At 42.9% G+C, this 21,850-nt stretch overlaps 1 protein-coding gene across 3 annotated transcripts in view; it reads left to right on the forward strand.

Annotated features, from left to right (window-relative positions):
• The first annotated feature begins 577 nt into the window (after window positions 1-577).
• atosb (atos homolog b) overlaps window positions 578-21,850 on the forward strand; it is a 27,112-nt gene continuing 5,839 nt past the window's right edge. The window contains exons 1-5 of one of the 3 annotated variants that reach the window (XM_023393554.2): window positions 578-930; window positions 12,594-12,809; window positions 19,064-19,250; window positions 19,567-19,774; window positions 19,959-21,318. In XM_023393554.2, coding sequence (XP_023249322.1) covers window positions 20,131-21,318 — 1,188 coding nt within the window. In that variant the 5' untranslated portion in view covers window positions 578-930; window positions 12,594-12,809; window positions 19,064-19,250; window positions 19,567-19,774; window positions 19,959-20,130. Of the gene's footprint in view, window positions 931-12,389; window positions 12,810-19,063; window positions 19,251-19,566; window positions 19,775-19,958; window positions 21,319-21,850 lie in introns of those variants that run through there. The other 2 variants (XM_023393555.2, XM_023393553.2) reach the window with 2 other exon arrangements.

Consider the following 21,850-nt stretch of genomic DNA (forward strand, 5'->3'; position numbering starts at 1 on the left):
AGGCCTCCTCCTCCTCTCCATAGCAGAGTAATCAGGCCCCAGTCTGCTCTGGGTAGATGGGCGTGGAACTCAGTGCAGCGCAAAGCAATATGGGGATTCAACGTGTAGCTGAGCTATTCTTAGCTCTGACAACATGGCTAGTTTCAGTACTAGCGGAAGAAAAGAAGGGGGTTGCCAGTTATTTGACTGCAAAGTTATCCGTTGACGTGTGTAGTTTTACAGCAAGTTGATGTGCTGTATAACTGTAAAGTTTTTATTTAGTATGTCAGTACATAGTTTTCTTGTAGTTTTCTGATTATAGGATCTATTGACAGCACAACAGCCGTCTTTCGCAGTAAAGAATGGGAGGGTAGAAAAAGCACGTGTACTGGGCGTTTCCTGAGGTAATCCATGGCCCAATCACAGAGCAGGATTTTTTGAATAAATCTGCATGTTTTAAAGACGGCCTAATCCCTGGGTGCTGATTGGTTAAGCGGAACAGAAGCAGCCAATCGCTTAAATGACAGGCGCTCAGCTGGCCGTGAAGCCCCGCCCCCTTAATATTAACTGGCGAACCCCGGAAACGTTGACGCTTAAAGGGACAGAGGAGGAATTTCAGGCAAAGGTTGAAACAACGAAAACAGCTGCGAGCACAAAAAAAGACAGGCACAGAGAGGAAGGGACGTAGACACACAGCAAAGCGAGCGAGCTATGTGGCAAGACGATACTGAAGCTCTCTGATTATTTTACCCATCAGACATCCAGAGCTAAGGCGACTAACGGCTTTTAGCGTCGAAGTCGATTTTCGCCCCTTTAACGTTAGCTACCTGGAATCCGACAACGCAGCAGTCAACACGGCAGAGAGATAACAAAAAGGCCAAACTCCCAGACGACAGGGACGCGTCAGTTCAGACTGTGTGTTGCCCCTCCTGAATTCACCTTTTTTATTAGGTGAGTATGATTTTACTAATCCTCACATCTGACTAGCTAGCTACCTATTAATCATCTGCATTGTGTGAACTTTAAATATAGCCATGTATGGATATTGCACAAATGTTGCAGTTATTTAGTAATCCCTGGATCAGTCATCATTTTCTTTATCAATCAGTGAATCTGAGCAAAGAATGACTGGAATCCAGCCTAAGCCAGCTGATGACCTGCCAGTATCTTGCAGGGTGCAGGGGGCGTTCCCCTGCTTTGTCTGCTTTCCTCACTCTTTCTTTATGTATGTGTGTGCGTGCGTGCACTCTGCGGTGGCGAGGGACGAAGTGAGGGATAGAAACCCCAGTGTATCAGTCACCGTCATAGGTATGGATGTCCCATCAAAATGCAAGTGTAAACATTTAATTTTGGTATAACTGCTGCACACTCATGCCCTCCTGGGATTGTGCATATATGGGCTTTGCAAGAAGGAGGGATCAACAGCACTGGCATATATCTGTGAGATTATGACTGTAGCTCAGCGGGTGGAGTGATGATGATCACTGTAACGCTTACAGGGGAGAGGATAGCACTGAGTACAGTGGGCGTATTGTTCCCTTGGATTGCACTTGGGAGTTGCATCGCATCATGCAGTGAAGGGGGCATTGATGTTGGCATTGAACCCTATTTAAAGTATATATAAAACCTATGAAGTGTTTAGAGTCAGTTATTACAGTGTTATTATGCTCAGCTGCAAAGCACTTCCTCCCATTGTCCTGACAAGCATGGCATGATGGCTCTGACATACACATTACACCTCATGTGCATACAGTCACACTCACTCTACATCACCTTTATAGCACATGTGCATATGGGAGTCCACCAGCTGTTTCACATGTATATAAATAGAAGATTTTCTTTACACACACACTCACCCACATTGCTGCAGCAAATCCATCTACAAGTCTTCATTTTTCACTCTATTGCTTGGCCTTGCGTTGGTCTGACAGCCACCCCCCACCTCTCTGTCTGTGAGAAACCAGTGGGCTTTGTCCTCAGCTGAGTGTGACGTCATGCAGATCTTTGCTGTAACCAACCGTGAAGGCGAGGTGCATGTTGTTCAGCAGTCCTTGGTCTGGGCTTGTCCTGTGCACAATCACACTTTGACTTAAGTTCTTTAATGTTCAAACAAGATGGTGTGTCTCTTCAGGTGAAACAAAGAAACTGAGAAAACCGTCTGTCTCACATCAAAAGAATAGGAAGGACGGTAAGCATCAAAAACTCAGCAAGGATGAGTGTGGGACGTTTTTAGCATGGAAGGAAAACAATGCCAGGAATCCCCAGTGATGACTTGTCTGTTTGTCTCAAAATGTATAACTACTAATATATTCAACCTCAGGGAAAAACATTATATGCTCCTGTGTTTACGTCCCAGCCAAGTACATTAAATGAAGCAGGAGTGTGGTCTTGAGATCCCGTGTGTTTTCTCAGGGAGCATATATGGAGCCACCTACCTTGCTAAGCTGTTTAGAAGATGACTACATTATCAATATGACGCTTACTTGAGATTTAGAGAGACAGATTAGGCCCAGACTAGCAATGTTACAGCCTCTGTTAAACATTGGCCTGCAAGTGTCTATTCTTACTTTACTTACAGTTCAGCTGCAGTATACAAATTTATTCATGTGTAGTCCGGGTCATCATGTGTTACATCAAAGTTAAGGAACACCATTTTTGCTGTGGTCCTCTCTGCACCCAGCCTATGTACAATACTGGCTGAGTGGTTATGGCTCATGGTTGCAATTCTCCTTTTTAGCTTCTGTACCTGGCAGCACTTTTTTTTTTATGCGTGTGTGGAAAGTGGGGGTGGTTATTAGACACTCTGAGCTGATGAAGGCTTGTTGTCAGCCCTCCAATGTGTCTCTGCAGGATTTGATGTCAGAGATTACAGCTGATTATGTGGGTTAGATCCAGTACTCAACAATGCTCTGGGGCTATATTGATCTCTGGTGTGTCTGTTTTTGTGTCTGTATGTGAGAGTGAGTGAGTGAGTGTGTGTGCATGCACATATTGCACTTGCATCCTTATCTGAGCTAAATTACCTCTCTTAAATAAAGAGCTATTTAACCACTAAGGGTTGGATTTAAGGTTAAGTGAAAGAAAGCGCTCCACAAATGTAGCCGTATTTGTATGTCACTGTGAATACATGTTTTAATACACAGCCTTAAGTCAATCACTAAGAACCAGAACTGGCTGGTACACTGACAGGAACAATGTCTTTCTCTTTTCTGAAAATACAGAAATGCTACCTCGTAGCTTCTTTATACGTCAGTATGAACCTTGTTGATCTGCCAGCGCTGTGTAAAAGTAAAGGTCCTCCTATTCACAGCAAAGCAACACTGATAAAAGATTTCTTTTTATAATTTTCTGCAGAAGCCCAGATGAAAACATTTATCACAAAGATTAAAGGCAGTAGATGGCATTACTAGATGTTTTTCATCGCGTAACCCCTTCAAGGGTCCCAAGCCTGGGTGATGCTGTTTGCTAGGCGATACCTTGTTCAGCCTAGGGTCCAAGCTGAGGCGGCTTGAGACGAATCATAAAATTTACCAGTGGACAGGTCAGAGTGCAACATAAACTGTGAGTGTGTCTCTGTCATATTCATGTCCTCACATTTAAGACTTCCAAGAAAAAGCTTCCAGAGTGAAGACATTTCAGAAGTGGTCTGTTATGAAGAGATAAAGACATTACAGGAAGCAAGGAAGCTTTTTTTTTTTAATGTTGTGTGTAGGATAAAAGCGTGTGTGTGTGTTTTCTCTCCTAAATAACAGCTTATTCCCCAGCATCTAAAATAACACCTGTGCAGCTTTGACTGGTGCACCTTTAACCCTGAGACCCTTCACTCTGTAACCTCTGGTCGCTTAGATTAAGTGAGCACCTGGAGACCGTTTCAAAGGTGGTGGAGGGTCTAAATCTACTGACAGCTGGAAATTAGAAAATAATGAGATAGACAAGTAGCAGTATTTGATTAATTTGAGCTTTTCTATTTCAATGTGTTACTTCTAAGTACAATAAGTGGCTGCATTTTAATATAGCGCTACTGATTGACCTTGTGAAGAGTTGATTCTGTTTGTTAGATGCTGGAGTTACCTAAATGGTTGGAATTGCATGGTGAACAAACCATGGAAGGCAGAGCCACAAACTCTTAACTTGATAAAGTATCAATTTAGAATTTTATTGACCAATATTTCAGGAGATATCGCCCCATTGAGGATCAGTGCAGTAGTAAAATACCTGCAGGATGGAAATATAAATATTCAGAACTTTAATTCACACCCATGTTTCATTATTAGTAGGAAAACAGCATCATCATCACACCTTTTTGAAAGACAATCCCATCTGTATTAGCAGCCTGCTCTCCTTTATTCAAACACAGCTGACAACAGAAGTCCAGAGAGAGAGGGAGAGAGAGAGAGAGAGAGAGGGAGGAGGGTGGCAAGGCGACAGAACCACCTGCTGAATAAATCAACGTGGTTTGACATTACACCCTGAGAGGCAAAGTGCAGTTCTGTACAGCGTGGGTATGTGAGAGTTTTATCTCTGGCTCTCTTTGACTTTGTGAGTGTACATTTTAGTCATTTATAAAGTAGAAAATGCCAAACGTCTACTGCAGAGCTGAAACGATGACTCAGCTAATCGATTAGTCATTCAACAGAAAAGTAATCGGCAACTATTTTGATCATTTGCTTTGTTGCTGTGTCAAATGTTCCATGTATTCCCAAGTTCCAGCTTCTTAGTCATGAGGATTTGCTTTTTTGTCTTATTCAATAGTAAACTGAATATTTTTAGGTTTTGTATGTATTTTTTCAGTATTTTCTAATATTTAATAGACTAAACAACTAATCGATCATTCAAGAAAGTGATTGGCAGATTAACCAGTAATGAAAATAAGTTAGTTGCAGCCCGAATTTGCTGGTTCAAGCTTCTAAAAAGAGAGGAGTTGCAGCTTTTCCTCCATTTAATATAACATTATACTGAATATCTGTCCATTTAGGACTGTTGGTTGGGCAAAACAAACTGCCCTAGTTGAGGAACGGGGGCAGAGCTACAAACCAAACTAATACACAAATATTTCACCTGAAATATCTAGGTGGATAGTGGAAATTATACAGTAGGTAGATTGCACCAAGACAATTTACCACGGCTGAAAAACCACATTTGGCCAAGGGCTGTTGGGTTGTTACATTAATTTTGCATTGATATTCTTTGTTGTTTTGGTTTTATTTATGCAAACTAGAAAACAAATCTAGTGTGAGTTGTTGTTGATGTGCCATCTGTGTATTTTGTTGATACCGAACTTTGCAGCAGGGCTTTACACTCATAATTGAGTATAAATAAGGAACAACCTCTTGTGTGTTACTGTTATCACAAAGATGTCTAAAATCCAGTGCTGGGAGCCTCACAAGTGACTTGAGTTTCATATGTAATCCTATTGAATGACTTAGCACGCAAATACACAGGTTACATAAATACGTTTCATGTAGGCTGTGAGCCATTTAGTCTATTAATGTGACTTCCGCACACACCTCAGAATCAATGTGTAGATGTTGGAAGGCAGATGAATCTCTGTGCATTATATAGGTCAACGTAGAGCTTATCAAGCTAAGACCTGTTCACTCTCTGCCCCTCTCCCTCCCTCCCATCCTTGTCCTGTCCCCTCTGTCCATTACTCTCAGCTATCTTGTCATTTGTCTCGTTCCTCTAGTCAAAGCATCAAAGCCCTCCATCTCTCCGTGCTGATTCTATTTCCATCTTTCCATCTTGCGGAGGCTGAGTGTGTATGACAGGACTGGGCCTTTGCATGCATCATTTGTCACATAAATTTACTTTCATCTAGAATGAAAGAAGATTCCTCTTTGGAAAACTGTGACACCCACTCTTGGAAATTCATTAATGATATTGTTTTACATGCTGGAAGCTTTTTTTTGTTGCATTGATGTTTGGAGTATATATACGTGAATTGACACTGGGGGTGTTGGGTTCAGCTAACACAGTCTGTTCCCTAGTCATGTTTTTCCTGATACTAAAAGAACGCACACAGTTGTGTATTTCCTGCAGGCCTGAAAGCATCAGTATGTCTCATGTCCTCCCAGAGAGTTTTAAAGCTGTGGTATACAGAAAACACCTTCAAGCAATACAGGGCTGTACATGTGTATGTGTGTCTGTGGGTTTGTTTTCCACAGTTAAAGCCTAAGTGAAGTGAGTGCTAATCACACGGTATAAATAAATGGGGCCCTCTTTTGTTTATCATTGGGGCATATCTGTGTCTTTACTTGTTTTCACGTGCTTGTGGTTCATTAGTGTGCTGTTGTGTGTGTGCCTGGCTGATGTTGTGCCATCAGAGACGGGGAACAGCTGAGACATTTTTGTCTCAAAGTGCCTTGTTGTTTCAGTTAAACTGACCGTAGAAATCAGGAGTAGGTAATTAAGTAATTAATAGCGTATGTATGAACTGAAGCATCTATTTAGCCATGCTAGTGGCATGGATCTGGGGATGGCAGTGTTTATTGCTCAGTCATTTGCTAGGTCCGTTGAACAGTCGGTCCATAATTTTGCTCCAGACTGATATCTCAAATGAAGCAGTTACACCCTATAAATTGTACTTTTATGTGCTGCTTGGGTTTGATATTTGCTAAATGAAACAGCTGGCAGCTTTCATAGAAAGAGTTAACAACAACACATATTGGATCTATGTCCAACTTATTTACGTTGATTGTGTTTTGTCTAGTTGCCTATTTGGATTCTGATGCATGTTAGTAGCTGCGAATAGTGTGTGTGCAGCCCTGCCTTAGGCTCAAACACAGAGCAGCAACTCTTGTGGTACCAAAGCTTCTCATTATTAACTGCTGCTTAATGACCGCAAGCGTGTGTGTTTGTGTGCGTGTGTTTGTGTTTGTGTGTGTGTGTGTAGAATGATCTCTGGATTAACCCTAGCCAGACCCCTCTCTACCCTTCACCCTTTAACACCCTCCACCCCACCCCCACTCTGTACGTGTGTGTTCATAAACGTGCACGTGTGCAAGCGTCACTGGTCTTTTGGTTAAGCTTGTCTTCAAGCTCATTGTAAAGTTGAGCTTTGTTCTTCCTCATTTTTCACATATTCAGCTGTCCTAAAATGAGCACACACCTCTAACAAATGTGGGTATAAATGAGCTCTCACGGCTAGTGTAATCCTCTCCACCATCCACTTTGGCTAGTGACTAATCATCAGTGAGGTTGGCTGGTTAAATAGTGACAGTATGTCCTGGTTAGGTATTAGTGAGCTATGCTACAAAGAAAGTGTTTTTTTTCCCTCTTCCTTTCACTGCCCAGATGGCAGGCTAGACTACTTTCAGCCGCTGCCAGTCTGAGTGGTGCAACACCACGCTGTGCGAGTTCCCCAAGCATGAAAGGGAAAAAAAGGAATTGATTTTAGACTGACGGAAGATGCACACACAAAAAAAAAAACGGAGGAGAACGGAGGAAAGAGAAGAAACACACATAGACAAAGAGGTGATGTTACAGAGAGAGACAGAGAGGTGAAAAAACGGGCAGCTGAATTCAGGGTGAAGAAGTGAGGTCTGAGAGGGAAGGGAGGCGAGGTGGAGAGAGAGCGAGCAAGCGAGCTTTATTTCCTGTCCTCCACGAATAGGCAGCATATTTCTCTGGAACATTCCATCCTCTGAGCTGGCCCGGCCTGTCACCAAGACTCAGGGTGCCACACTCCTCCCCATCTCTGCATTTCTTCCCATTGCACTGTCTCCCTTTCCTCACTGGACGTATCAGGCGCTGCTTGATTTTTATTTTATTTTTTTGTCTTTCCACAGCAAAAGTGAGCTAATTATCGAGTGTTATGTCCAAACTTTTTTTTTCAACCAGACACTCAAAGGTATCACAGAGTAAACCACTACTCCTGCAAATGGAAAGGTTAAATATTACATTGAAAAGTAACAAAATCATGACATGACATTAGTGAGAGCTGTGGATGAGTAGTTGGAAAATAGTAGTTCATTTTTGATGATGGATTGGTGTTGAAAGGAAGATTGAATTAACCTCAAACTCTCCTTATCTCTGTGAGGAAGTTTAAACCAGATTACAGGATACACAAAAGAAAAGTTTCTACACTTGCAGAATCAAGTCATCTCGCACTGGATTAATAGACGAACAATGGACATGTTTGCAGAAGTGGATGGAGAGACATATTTGGTAATGGAAAAACAAACAAAACTTATTTCAGGAATGCTTTATTTGGACAGTCTGGTGTTTTTTACATGGACTCCCAAAAAGTCTGTGTTCAAGAATGTCTATTTGCTACTTCCGCCTAATTTAACCCCAAATCATAAATTTAACTCTGACAATAACAAAATAAAGCGTGAACCATTTTGGGATTGGTCAAATATATCTAGCAAATTAGCTTAAATGGCAAAAAGAGCCAGGTATACACATATACACATATTTACACAGTTTTTTTCCTGAGCACTAAAGTTAAATGATTGTGCTTAAATAGGCTCTCAGCCTTTTTTCAGCATAGTGAGCTTATTTATCAACAGGCAGCTGGTTAAACATACCCTTCCAGAGAGAGTTCATCTCACCAGATTGTTACGCTGCTTTAGAAATGCAAATATGAAGAGAAACTCCACAGGAACTGACTATCTGATAAAGGTAAAGTTGTGGTTATATGGGATTCTCGTTGGGGTTATAGCTGTTAGACTGGCAGGTAAAGCATCAGTTGCCTGCAGAACAGGACACTGGTCTGCAGAGAAATAAGGGCTGAAATGTTGAAAATAGAAAGCAGCTAAATTTATTACCATGTGGTGACACGTAATAGGCTGATAAAAATAGAAAATGAAGACTAAGATAAAAAGCAGGTGCGGTATAAGTGAGAATGCCAGTTTTAAATTTGCACTTTAAACTTTAACCCTGTTAATGGTGTAGCCCTCAAAATGGAAGGGTGTTATATTTCTTTCAGTTCAAAAGGGCACTGTAAACATCAGCCTTCCTACAATATTTCTATGTTATTACATGACATCCAAATTCACTTAAATGTTACAGGAAAAACAAACGAGTTGCATCACAAAATTCAAATGGATTTGAAGTAGCAATTCAATTTGTGTGTTATTTCCTGGTAAATATTAGCTGTGAAAATTTTTTTTGGCACATTAGAGCTTTCCTGATGTCTACTGTTTGTCCTCTCCTCGCTCTCTCACAACACACACATATGTCTCCATGTGTGTACCACTAACACACTCCTACATGCCATTAGAAACAGACACCCAACACGCGCAGGGATCCACGCCTCTTTAAACATGCAAAGTATTACACAGAACCACTGCTCCCACCCCCCACCCCCTCGGTCACATACACACACTTTCCTTTCCCACCCTTCCTCCACCTCCCCTCTTCCTCACCTCCTTTTGTTCTCTCCCTCCCCGAGAAGGAGGGTGAATTGGACCTTGTTTTCGATATTTTAAAACTGGCCATTTGAAACTGTGACTAACTGATTTTTCTCAAAGAGGTTTGTAGCTGGTGGTAGAGTCAAATCAAAGTTCTACAGTTTTTCAAAGCTGTGGCTGTTTTAGAGCTGGTGGGTAACCCCCCCACCCCCGACTCAAGAAAACACACAGCTGGTGTCACTTTGAGAGGCCTCGAAAAACAACGTATGTGTCTGTGTGTGTTATGCAGTGTTTCATGTGCCTCGATTGAAAATCCGACCCTGTCGTAGTCATATAGACATCAAAACAAACACTGCCATGCTCTCACGTCAGGATTCCATCAATGCATGTGTTTGATGGAATGTGAGTGAGTGAGTGTTTTCAATGCTTCTTTCTCCTCAGCTGCACTCAGAGTGCCCTTGAATGGAGGAGGGTCTTAATAGAGAAGACACACCCTTTTTTCCCCAAATATGGGGAGCAACATGGGCTCTTAAAGGTACAGTGTGTGTGTGTGTATGTGTGTGCGTGTGTGTGCGCACTGAAACACAAGATCATAAATACAGTGCTGCTTGCTAGCAGTAAGCCCCCATTATTATAGTTTTTTCTCTCTTTTTTTTTTTTTTTACAATCTGTGCTGTCAAAAGCAGCAGCTCAGCATATTTGAATATAGAGGCCTCTCCTGATTTCAGTCTTCTCATGTCAGTTTATCTTCCTCTGTCTGTCTCCGCTTGCTGTCTCTGTCTTCTACGCCAACTACCCCCCCCCTTCCCCCCCCCCCCATCCCCACATCTCTATATTTGGAGGTATGTGGCTGAAGACGTGTCTTGTTTTTCAAACCTCCTCTCTGCTCACTTTTACTGCTCACACACATCCTCCCACACAAATGTATGCATCCTGCATCCATCTACGACGACATGCGTGTTGAGCTGAAGCAATAAGTTGATTAATCTATAAGTTAGTCCATCAGCTGAAAATTAATTGATAATTGATTAATCATTTCAGTCAATGTTTGATCACAAAAATTAAACATTCCCTCTCATATCTTAGGATTTAATATTATTATGTGACTTGTATGGTAGTATATTGAAAACTTTGGGGTTTGGGAATGTTGTTCGCATAGAAGATTTAGATATGCCATAATAACAGACAGTTTTCACTATCCTGCAGCATATTGTTGGCACAATGTTTAATCGATTAACAAGGCAGCGAGAGTGCAAATTTGGAAGCCAGTATTTACGGTATTTGGCCTGGTGGCTGCAGGTAACTTCACATACTAACATATTACTATCAGTATGAGTTTTTAAATGTAAAAACCAACTGATGTAAGAGTGTAGCACAGTAATTTTCTTTATTTTCATGAACAAGAGAAACTGTATTTGTACTTATTTTGTAATGGAGATGATGCAAATTATTTCCTCTTCTGAACAAAGTAAGCTGTCTAAACCATTTTTTCCTAACCCTAACCTTAGAGTGTTAAAATGACAAGACTATTAAAGTCATCTTTATTTAAATAACCCCAAATCACACATTCATCTCTGAGAGCTTTATAATCTTTACATCACACTGAGCTGATGAAGGAAAACTCAACACAGCTACACAATGTCCTCTCCATCCTTCTCTATGCCAGGGATAACAGCAGTTCGGCAGCAACTGGCATGTGTACATGCTTCATCCTGTTTTGGAAACAGACATGGGCTGTCACAGATGGAAACTGAGCACGAGGTAGACATACAGTAAATGAGGAGTATGGGACAGTGACAAGACACAGAGAGACAAAGAGCTATCAATAGGTTTGTCTCTCTTGGGTCGGCCAGAACACATCTGTTAATATCTCAACCCTGGTTTCCTAAATAAGGACAAAAGCATAAGTGGGTAGGTGTGTGTTTGGAACAAGAGGGCCGATTTAAAGTTGTGTGATCTTGACAACTTCAGGTATGTTTTGTGCGCAGTGCTTGAACTTGCGTAATCTCCACCCACAATGTTCTGTGTGTGAGGTGAGAGAACGCACACAAGAGTGTGATGCACTTGTTTGCACTGTGTGTGTCGTTTAACCACACCACTCTGTTCAAAATAGTTCTTGCCCAGTCAACATGCTGTTCCTTATTAGCTCACAGATGGCAAGAGACACACACACACACACACACACACACACACACACATACACACACACACACACACACACACACACACACACACGAGGGCTGCTCCTGGTACTCAGCTGATAAACTTTTTCACATTCATTTCATTCTCTATCTGTACTCCAGCAGCAGATAAGCCTTCTGCTTTTAAGCTTGTGTAGGCTATAGGTGCTGTGCACATTTCATGCTACACACTTTGTTTGTGCCTTTGTGTGTGGGAGAATGAAGACACACACACGCACACGCACACGCACGCGCACACGTACACGTACACATACGTGTGTTGTGGGACGAGATCAGACAAGTTAGACACTGTACACAGAATATAGTTGAAGCTGTCAAGGACACACATTTAACACATGAACACATACACACAAACACACACAAACACACACAGACAGTGTTTGGGGAAAGTGCTGTTTTTTTTTACTTCTGCAGAACAGGCTGAGCAGGAGCAAGTGGGCGGTGTTTCAGCTCACCGTGCCTCCTCCCCCCCTTTCACTCCTTCCCTCTGGCCAATCAGGAACTCAGCCACTACAGCTGACCCCCCTTTTCTCTGGCCAATCAGCTGGCACTCCCTCCCCTTTCTTTCCACTGTATGCCTTCACTGCTGAGTGAGCAAAGCACACCTTGCTCTATCAGCTGAGAGGAAACAGACACACATACACATACAGAGAGAGAAAGAGACGGGGGAGGAGAGGAGGGGCCTGGGAGTAGATAGAGGAAGAGAGCAGAGGGTGATGAAGAGAAGGAATGGGAGGAGAGGAAAGGGGGATTGCTAGCATGTGGAGTGGCTTTTGTATTCCAGATATTTTGGAGGGGCGCGAATGAGAGAAAAGAAGAAAGAGGGACGGAGGGGGGGGAAGCTCGAGAGAGAGAGAGAAAAGGAGAGGGAGGGAACAAGCAAGACGGGTGGGGGGGGAGAGTTGCTGATGGGCTTGTGATTTGTGTATGTGTGTGACTGAGGGTGGAGAGAGGTGGACAGGAAGAAAACAGAAGAGAGACACAGAGCTATTGCAGGCTATTGGGCATCCTGACAAAACAACTTGACTTTTCTCCGTCTTTCTCAACACCACCTATTCAGGAGGAAGGAAGCAAAGAGAGACAACAAACTCGGAGAGTCAAGAGAAAGCGAGAGAGGCAGCCTGACCCAGTGGAAATAGAAACACAGAGGAGAAGGAGGAGGAGAAAAAGAAAGAAAACACACAGCAGAGTCACCCATCCAGCCACCAGGCGAAATAGAGGAAGGAAGGAGAGGCAAAGAATGAGGCAGTGAGATAAACTCCATCTGTCTGAGAAGGTGAGCGTCACAAGTTCTCCTGCTGTCACGTCAAGTGTCCATTGATTGCTGTCATATTGTCAGCTGGGCTCGGGTGACTCGACGGCTCCAAAAATGGCTACATGAAAGTGAGGCAGACAGACAGACAGGCAGGCAGACATATAGACAGAGGGAGGGAGGGAGGGAGAGACAGAAAGGGACCCTGTGTCAAACAGCATTCTCAGCAACTATGTCACTGAGCCAGCTTAGTTTAGACGGCCATGACTCCCCAGCCTGAGTGCCCTGTGTGTGTTGACAGTGTGACACTGTCTTGCTCAGAGGTTTATCAGTTTCAGTCAACTTTGCCTCTCTCCATCTGTCACTTTCATGTCTTTCTTTGCCGCTTCCTGTCTCTTCTGTCTTTGTGTGACACTCACACACACACACACACACACACACACACACACATGCAGTCAGCTGTCAGCCTATCCTGTAGTGCAACAGTGACATCAGATTTACAAACTGCAGATGGCTCCTGTAATCTAATCAACAGGTGATTGTTTGTGCAGGAGCACTTGGCAAGTTTTGTGTGTGTGTGTGTGTGTGTGTGTGTGTGTGTGTGTGTGTGTGTTTTTTTATCAGCCTCCAGGCAGAGGCCTGGGAGTAGCTTGGGTGGGGTCCTGCAAAAAGTTGATGAGACAATTGAGGCATTTGGGAGGCTGCTAACCTCATGCTGATGCTATCACACCTCTGAGTGTAAAGAGTTGGCTCAGGACACGAGGGCAGAGTACAGCTGATCGGCTACAGTACACAGTTTTCACAAAAATCCCATTCAAGATGATAGCTCATGTCACCGATTGAAAAAAATGTAGTATCACATAGTCTATAACATGGAGAGTTAACCCCCATCCAACAGCCAAATGCTCACAAGTCCCCACCTCTTTCTTCTAAGGAGTTAGTCAGGGTATTGTCAAGTTTGTGTGCAAGATACTTTGGCAACTGAGCTAACATGTAGCAATTTTTTTTTTTTTTTACATCTGTCATAGTTTGCTTATTGGGTAATTCTGTCATTTGCTTATACAACTCTATCTTAAAAGAAGGACATTTAATAAAATGTTACCTTTCTTAACAAATAGGTATGTTTTTACCCGTTCATTTGTTAAAGATGAATAATAGAAACGCGCCCAGGACACAGCCTCCTTTTTGTTTTGATTGGTACTTGGCACTTCTCCCTTCTGAAGGCTATATCTGCCTCTGCCACTGAACTCATTTTTATATCAAAAGAACATGCCGGGGAATTTGAGAATGCAAAAAGTTTTTGATTCAAACATCTGTCTACATTGGACTGAATGATATGAAAGAAATTAAAAAAGACCATACAGTATTAGTGTCAAAGGCATGTAACCTAGTTTGGGATCTAGAAATGATTCACCTTTTTTTTTTTCTTCTTTTTTCTTTTTACTGTTCCTAAAGGGGAGGAAAAACATCATAAAAATGGCTCAGATTTCCTCAAAAAACACTGTTGTTTTACTTGTTTAAAAGCAACTCTGCTGGTTTTTGAATGTTGTGGCTCTACACTACTACATTCCTGTGTAACACATAATATATTATAAACAAATATAATAAACAAATTATGATAAACTAAAAGCAAATTTAGACAACAGTAAGATGAATTTAGACAGCAGTAAATACAACAGCTGTTTTTCTGCCATAAACTATTTCTTAAAGGTGGAGTACAGCAACTGTTAAAGAGCATGCAGACAGAAAATCTGAACTATGCGGTGGCTATGTCTGTTGCACTTCTGTAAGGGAGTGTAAACCGACTCAAGTTAAGAGTTAATATAAATGTTAGTTGTATTCTCCCTGTGTTAAATTTTTTTAATTGAATGTTTTTTTTTTCTAACAGCTGAAAGAGAGAAAGTGATGGTGCTTTGAATGACGTACTCTGTGTGTGCCTGTGTTAGTGTGTGGGCACACTTGCAGGCATCATCTGGGTGTTGTGATGAATGTATACAGGCCAAATGTCAGGGTGTTTTCTGAGGATAGGTGCTAGCTGTGAACTCTGCCCCCTTCACCTCCATACATTTTACTGAGAGATGGTTTTGAGGTCAGAGCAGTCAGCATACCTCTTAATGGAAAGTTTGTGTTTACAGTGTGCGTGTGTGTGTGATTTATTCCACTTATGTGCAACTTTTCAAAGCTTCCAGGGTTCACAGGGTCTTAAATGTACTTTTTCCTGATTTGCAAATGATTTTCTGAACACACTGATGCTACTGTTGCCACTTCAATAACTGATGATGTATCTCAGTCTAACAAGCTCTTAATACTTTACCACCACTCGTAACACCACCTCTCTCATGATGATGAAATGTGCCGCTGCACCTCCTGATGTGCTATAAATCATCTGACTCCAGACCCTTAGCCGTTGACCTCACGTCCACAGTGTGCCTGTGCCTTAAGTGTGCTCACACACTCATTGACACTCAGTGGTGCTTATGCACAGGCGTGTATACATACTTATGAACACACAGGCTTGCACCTATTTCAACACTTAATATCCTCCTTGAAGGATACGACCATCTTCTGAACAAAACGCTTGAGCTCCACAACAGGTATGTCTTTAGGTGTCAGGTACGGAAAAGGTGCTGAACCGTTTTATCTCAGTCCTTAAACATGACTGTAAATGGAAACACTGCTAGTGTTTGTTGATGCAGCTCCTGAGGTTGGGATGCTCATGTGAACTTTTTTAGTCCACAATAACATTTAGTATCCAGATCAGGTTTTAGACTGCAAGCAAAACTCCCCAGAAAAAAATGTTTCCTAGACTATCACCGTAATGTTATCATTGCCAGAATGGTAATTTCCCCTTTTTTTCTGCTGTGCATCTTGGCGGAAAATAAATGAGACAGAAGTTCTTCCTTCGTAGTCCCATCTCATTTTCCTATTGATTGCTGTCGGAAAGTCATTTCCCAGGTTTGATCATTAGCTTATCTATTTGAATGTTTTTGTAAGCGGGACTGAGTCTACTCTCATTTCGATCCAGAGCTAAGCCTTGGCCAAGGCCAACATGGCCTTGTTTTTTTAAGATTTAGTCCATTGGTCCCACTGGTCCTGTACACCACTTTACTGGCATTTCTTTTTTTTTCTTTTTTTTTTTTTTTCTCATTTATCTTTTTCTTCCTTTGTGCATACAAATAAACCTTAACCCTAAAATGTGACACGGTTACCCAGAGTTAATTCATTAGGTATCTGTGAGGGTTTTATATTTTTAAGCCTTTTAATTATAGCTCCAGTGTAAGGTCTGATTATTGTACTGAATACTGATTTCTTGTTACATTCATGTACAGTACGTTCCAGCGTGCAGCTTTTCTACACGGACCATTCTTAAGAGGGAAGTCAGGGGACGGCTCTGGTTGCTCTACAGGACTTTTTTAATCTGAAAAGATTCACTACCATGTACAAAAGGCTGCTTTTTGGTGCAGCTGAATTTTTAGGCTGTGAGTTAACAGGGTTTATGTACCGTATGAACTCTGAGTTGGCCCTGACATTGTCAAGCTCTACCTGTTCCTGCTGTATTTATACTTTGCTCAAGGTCATTGGCTTGGCAGTGGTCTGCCTGTTTGCCCATCCTCTTTCTCCTCTCTCTCTCTCTCTCCTTTTTTCTCTCTGTCTCTGTCTGGCTGTTGTCAGGTGTTTCTGATTCCTTTTTCGGTCATCTCATTTTTTCTACTCTTGCACTGTGTCTTTCTGAATGATTACTTGCTGGTTAATTTCCAGTGATGCTAAGTCAGTGTCACATGGAGATTGCACCTGGCCTGCCAGTGATGTGTAACATCTTCACGCTTCATGTCAGCAGGATTCTGTCAAGGAAATATGACATGAATTTTTAGGGTAATGAGTTGTTTTTTTAAATCAGTGATAGCTAATGTAAAGATTTCATGTAGAGAAGATAACTTTTTTATTTTACCCATATTGGGGAAATTGGTCCAGCTAGAGTATTTAAGAGCTTTTAAGTTGTCAGATCTAAGCTTACACACAACTCCAGCAACCTGAAGCCTTTCTTGGGGTCAAGCCAGAGTGTCTCCCCTGCTCTGCTGGGTCCTGGGTCGAGCCTGAAAAGGGCTGGGAGGCCTCTGCCAGCCTCCTTTTCAGCTAGTCCAAAATAAGGGCAGAAATCAAGTGGGGCCTAGCACAGATCCTTTGGGTACTCCCATCGAGCTCTGACACAGCCATTAACTATAAATACTCACCGCTGACTCCTCTCCCATTCTTCCCCATCCCCCACACCCTGCGTCCACCACTGGGCACTCGCTCAGGAGACTCCACCTGTCCTTGGGGGGACAAAACAAGAGGAGGGGATTCCTTGTATTGTGTTACCAGAATTCATGTAGATATGTCATACTGCCTATCTTTTGACTTAGTAAAGAAATTAATCAGATATCCCTGTTTTGCCTTGGACGGTTGTGGTTTTGCTTTAGACCATCCCCCAGCCTGAGAAGTATCAGCAAAATAATCAAATGCCCTGGTTTATAGTATTTGTCTTCCAAATGTCCTGGCTTGGGCAGTGGATATGTGACTCATAAATGTGTTCAGAGACATTAACATTTTCCTTCCTGTTCATATTCCAATAAGAAAACAATGAGTTATAGCAGAGACAATTTCATGGCATTTAGGCTCCAAATGCAGTTTTTTGTGGTGTCCATGTGATTCTTTGTGTGCTGTGATAGGACAGCATGATTACCTTATGATATACCATTATAATGCAGCTGTATATAATCAGGCTATAATGTACACAGGGGCAGTGAAGAGTCAGTCTGTCCCTATTTCCCCTTTATGTCACTGTCTGGATCCCTCTCATTCTTGCGTCATCTTTGACAGATAATCCCTCCTTTCTTGTTCGAGTTGAGGACTGTATTGTCCCAAATGAATGGGGAATTTAGTTGGAGCAAAGCTATGAAACACAATATAAGCTCATATAAACACTATTTGTCACCCAAGCAATTTAAATGCCTGCCACAGGTCACCTAGAGTGCAGCTATGTAAGTGATACCCCCTGTATTACTTACCTACTTTGATCATTACATCATTTGTATAGTAATTTAGGGATTTTATTCAACATCCCTCATGGCTCCACCTGTGGATACATTTCAGATGTGTGTCAGTGGAAAATACCCATGAACAACTCTCATTATATACATTTCCCTTTTCTTACCAGGTTTTTCTTTCCTCTTGCTTGCATCTTTAGGCATTTGTCATAACTTGCATGTACGTAACAGATTCATGTGTCATCACTGTTTCTTTACGATGATTCAAAGGAAAATACGAGAAAGTGAAGTAATTAGTTGCTGTAATGCATGTCTCAACAGGAACCAATTGTATTTCTCTTTTTTACTGATGTATATGGGTGCCAGCTGAGTGTTAGTCAGATGAGCTCTCCCTGCTTTTTGCAACAGTCCTCTACTCTATCATATTTTACATTTGAAGCTCTGGATGAAATGTGGAAGTACTTCAATCAAGTTATTTTCCCTGCTTCAGGTCAACAGAACACAGTGTGTTGAAATATTCATTTTCATGCGTTTGTAGATATTTTCTTGGAAGAGCATCTTTGCCAGTCTACCCCAGCACCCGTAGCACCCTCCACCCTCCACCTTCTCTCTCTCTCTCTATCTCTCTCTGTCTCTCTCTGTCTCGCTCTCTCTGGCTCTGCTTCTTTTTCTCTGTCTTTGTCGCCAAGCACAAAGGAGCCGTTATCCTTGGGCTACTGGTCACCATGGCTACTGGTGCCCCCCACACTCCCCACCCCGCTCCCCTCCCCCACCCACATTCCCAAGTTCTGGTCCAAGTGGGTCGGAAATGGCCCGCTTTTCTTGGCCTGACACCATTCAGTGCCAAGTTAGCAAAGGAAATATCAACTCTCTGCCCCATGAGTTGCTCCTCCATGTTTGATCCTCGAGCCAGAGAGTTTTTGTGCTCAAAATGGGATAAGTTGACTTGTTGTCTACTTGCACGACAAGATAGGTTTGATTATTTGAGTTCATTAACTATTATTTCATTGATCTGTCTCTTTTGTTGTTCTTCTCATGTGCTTTTATCTGCAGTGTTGTCAAGTATGAGGACGTGACGTCTGTTTCTTTCTTTTCTTAGGATATTTAGAGTGTGTCTGCCATTGTGTGTGTGTGTGTGTGTGTGTGTGTGTGTGTGTGTGTGTGTGTGAGGAATACTCCCATCTTAATGACTGTTAATGGTAAAGTAAGAACAACTGACTGATGACTTTTAATGTCCTTCTGTGTTTTCAGGGATTCTGGGTGGAATGACCCTGTCATGATGCCACAGCCATGTCACACCCCACACTTAGGTGACCAAGGAGGACATGTCTGGCTATCAGCCAATCACAGAGGGAGCCCCAGTAGAGTTACGTCCGATTCTGGTGCAGAAATATTTCTTCTCAAGAGCCTCCTGAATCACTGACACTCCGCCCCTCTGGTGAGTTTTAGCCCTCAGGTTGATGATTTGTTTCAAGTAACTTGTTGCAGACCAGTGTATGATAAATTTCTTTTTTAAACAAACAAATATAGTTATAATAATATAGTATAAAGTATTTCATGTGTGTTGACCAACTGGTTGCCTGACCAAGTTGCCTGACCAAGTTGGTTAAAATCTTTTTTCCCTCTTAGAAATGTGTCTAAGATGTTCAACAAGCATGCCGTCAAAAGTGGAATGTTTTCAGTTCTCTTGCAGTGGTGCATTACACATAAATATACTGTAGTAACTTTTCTCTAATCTTTTTATTTCTCTTCAGGTCATAACTCCTGTCCCCATCTTCACTCCTTCCTCTGGAGTCCTCACTGTTTCCTGATTACCTACTTTGGGATGTTGGCATTGTTTTTTGGCAGCGGCCATGGAGATAGACAGGTTCCTTCAGTAGGCCATTTTAGACACAACTTCCAGATGTTGTGCCAGATGCAGCTTGTCCACACGGGCAGAATTAGACAAGGACGGGCACAGAGGTGAGATACTGATCTTCGGCCTTATTATTCTATTAGACAAGAGACAAATGAGCCTTATTTTCTGCCTAAACTCTATTATGTCTATTATTTTTCATGCTATTTTATTTTTTTCCTTCACTCGTATTGTATTATCATATTATTCAAATCTGTCCTGAACAGTAATACTGTATTTTGTTCCTCTCAGGTGCTGTGCGGTTCAGCTTCCTGTTTCACACTGTTTGACAATATCACAGCAAGAACTATAGGACTTCCTATTCCTGTGGAACATCTTGCTCTGCCTCCTGGCACTAGTGAGGAACCTACTTGACCTGTTGCACAAAAGTTAGTCAAGACTCTTATCCTCCAGCATAGAAACCATGCGGCACATTCACGTGGAATTAGCCCACAAAAAGGCTCCATTAGAGCTTCCAGCCCAAGAGGGGGACCTGCCTCCACCTACAGCCCCAACACAGGGCCTAGACCCTGGGGTCAGACCAGGGGTGCCTAGACACTTTGGTCAGGAGGAGTTGCGGCTCCAAAAGGTCTACCAGCTCTCCATTTTCTCCCAGTTGGGGGGATTTTCTACCTCCACAGACTCCAACACTGATGCCCAACAGAGGCATGTCCGATTGGGTGTAAAAAGGGGGCTCGAGGAGCCCCAGTTGACTCATAAGCGCCCTCACCTGGGAGACTCCTCGGACAGGGAGGCACTAGAGGGAGAGGTCCTGTGTGGGCCAGCCCCAGCTCAAGGTGTTGGGATGGGGTTAGCGATGGGCCCTGGTGGGCCTGGTTCTGTATACTCTTGCACACAGATGGAGCACAGAGACTCTGAGGGGGGGCTGTCACCCAGGTCCCCCCCACTCTCCCCAAGCCACACTCCCTCCCGACGTCCAACTCAGCACAATCATGATAAACCCATTCCTGATGTATTTGCCCCACTCTCACCTAAATCACCACCAATGTGTGACCCACATGGGCATCTCTGTGACCAGGGCCACTCCCTCGGAAGCTCAGCCAGGACTGAGCCTCCTAATGGGGGCCGCACACCCAGCTACTCACTAGGTAGCCCTGGAAATGAGAGCTGTACCAATGGGTCATCTGGAGGCCAGCCAAGCCCCCACTTATATGAAATGTCCACATATGAGACTCCCAACCCTGCCAGTCCCACCAGCCCTCCTGGCCCTTTCTCCCCCCCACACCACACAGAGCTGCAGGAACCAGGGGAGGCCACTGAATGGGAAGTTGGACTTGAATCCTCCCCACCTGAGCGAAGTGCCACCCAGGCTGCCTCCTCCTCTTCTAATGGCCTGGCTTCCTGGGAGAAAACACCCAGCAGTAATGGCCACCGTCTATCCTCTGGAGGCCACTGGCCGGCGAAAAAGAGGCTGCTGTCCCCAAGCGACACAGGGGAGTCATGTTCAGAAGATGAAGGACCCTCCACATCCAAGAGAAGCAGGCTGTCATTGCTGGCTCCAGGACTTGGCCCTGCCTCATGTCGCAGCACTGATGCTAAAGCTGCCCCTTACTGGAACCACCTGCTGCCCTCTGCATGGGACCGGCCCAAGGTTAGCACAGACACATACATACAAAAGCATACATTATACATACCCCTTGGAAATTTTCTTTGAATATTCCAGTTTTCCAAAACAACTGCATCAGCCTATAGATCCAACTACTGTACTAGCTAATAGCTAACATTAGCTGTTATGCTAAAAACAAGACACCCATGGTGTGAAACTAAATATTCCTACAGTCCTAGTATTATTCATATCAAAAAGGATTTGAAGGAAGGAAATTAGAGTTGAGGAAAACGGTTTTCTGTTTTTTTAATGACCAGATGATTCAGTTTCCCAACCCTAATTAAAGGAGCTATTTATAAGTTTAGCTACATAGCTAACGTTAGCATTAACAGCAGTTTACTTAACAGTCTAGAAGAAACGTTGCAAATTCAGTATCAAACGTCATTCCTTTACTCACCAGGAATTGTCTCCAGCAGTGGAAAGCAACTGCAATGTTGACTCTCGTCTCTATCATGTCTTTTCTTCTACTGAAGTTAGCACGCTAACCAGCTAGCCCGAGCCCGTCTCATCACTTTCT

Source organism: Seriola lalandi, unplaced genomic scaffold (assembly GCF_002814215.2).
Source record: "Seriola lalandi dorsalis isolate HSWRI2012SDOR001 ecotype SW California unplaced genomic scaffold, Sedor1 jcf7180002054938, whole genome shotgun sequence".
Taxonomy (NCBI): domain Eukaryota; kingdom Metazoa; phylum Chordata; class Actinopteri; order Carangiformes; family Carangidae; genus Seriola; species Seriola lalandi.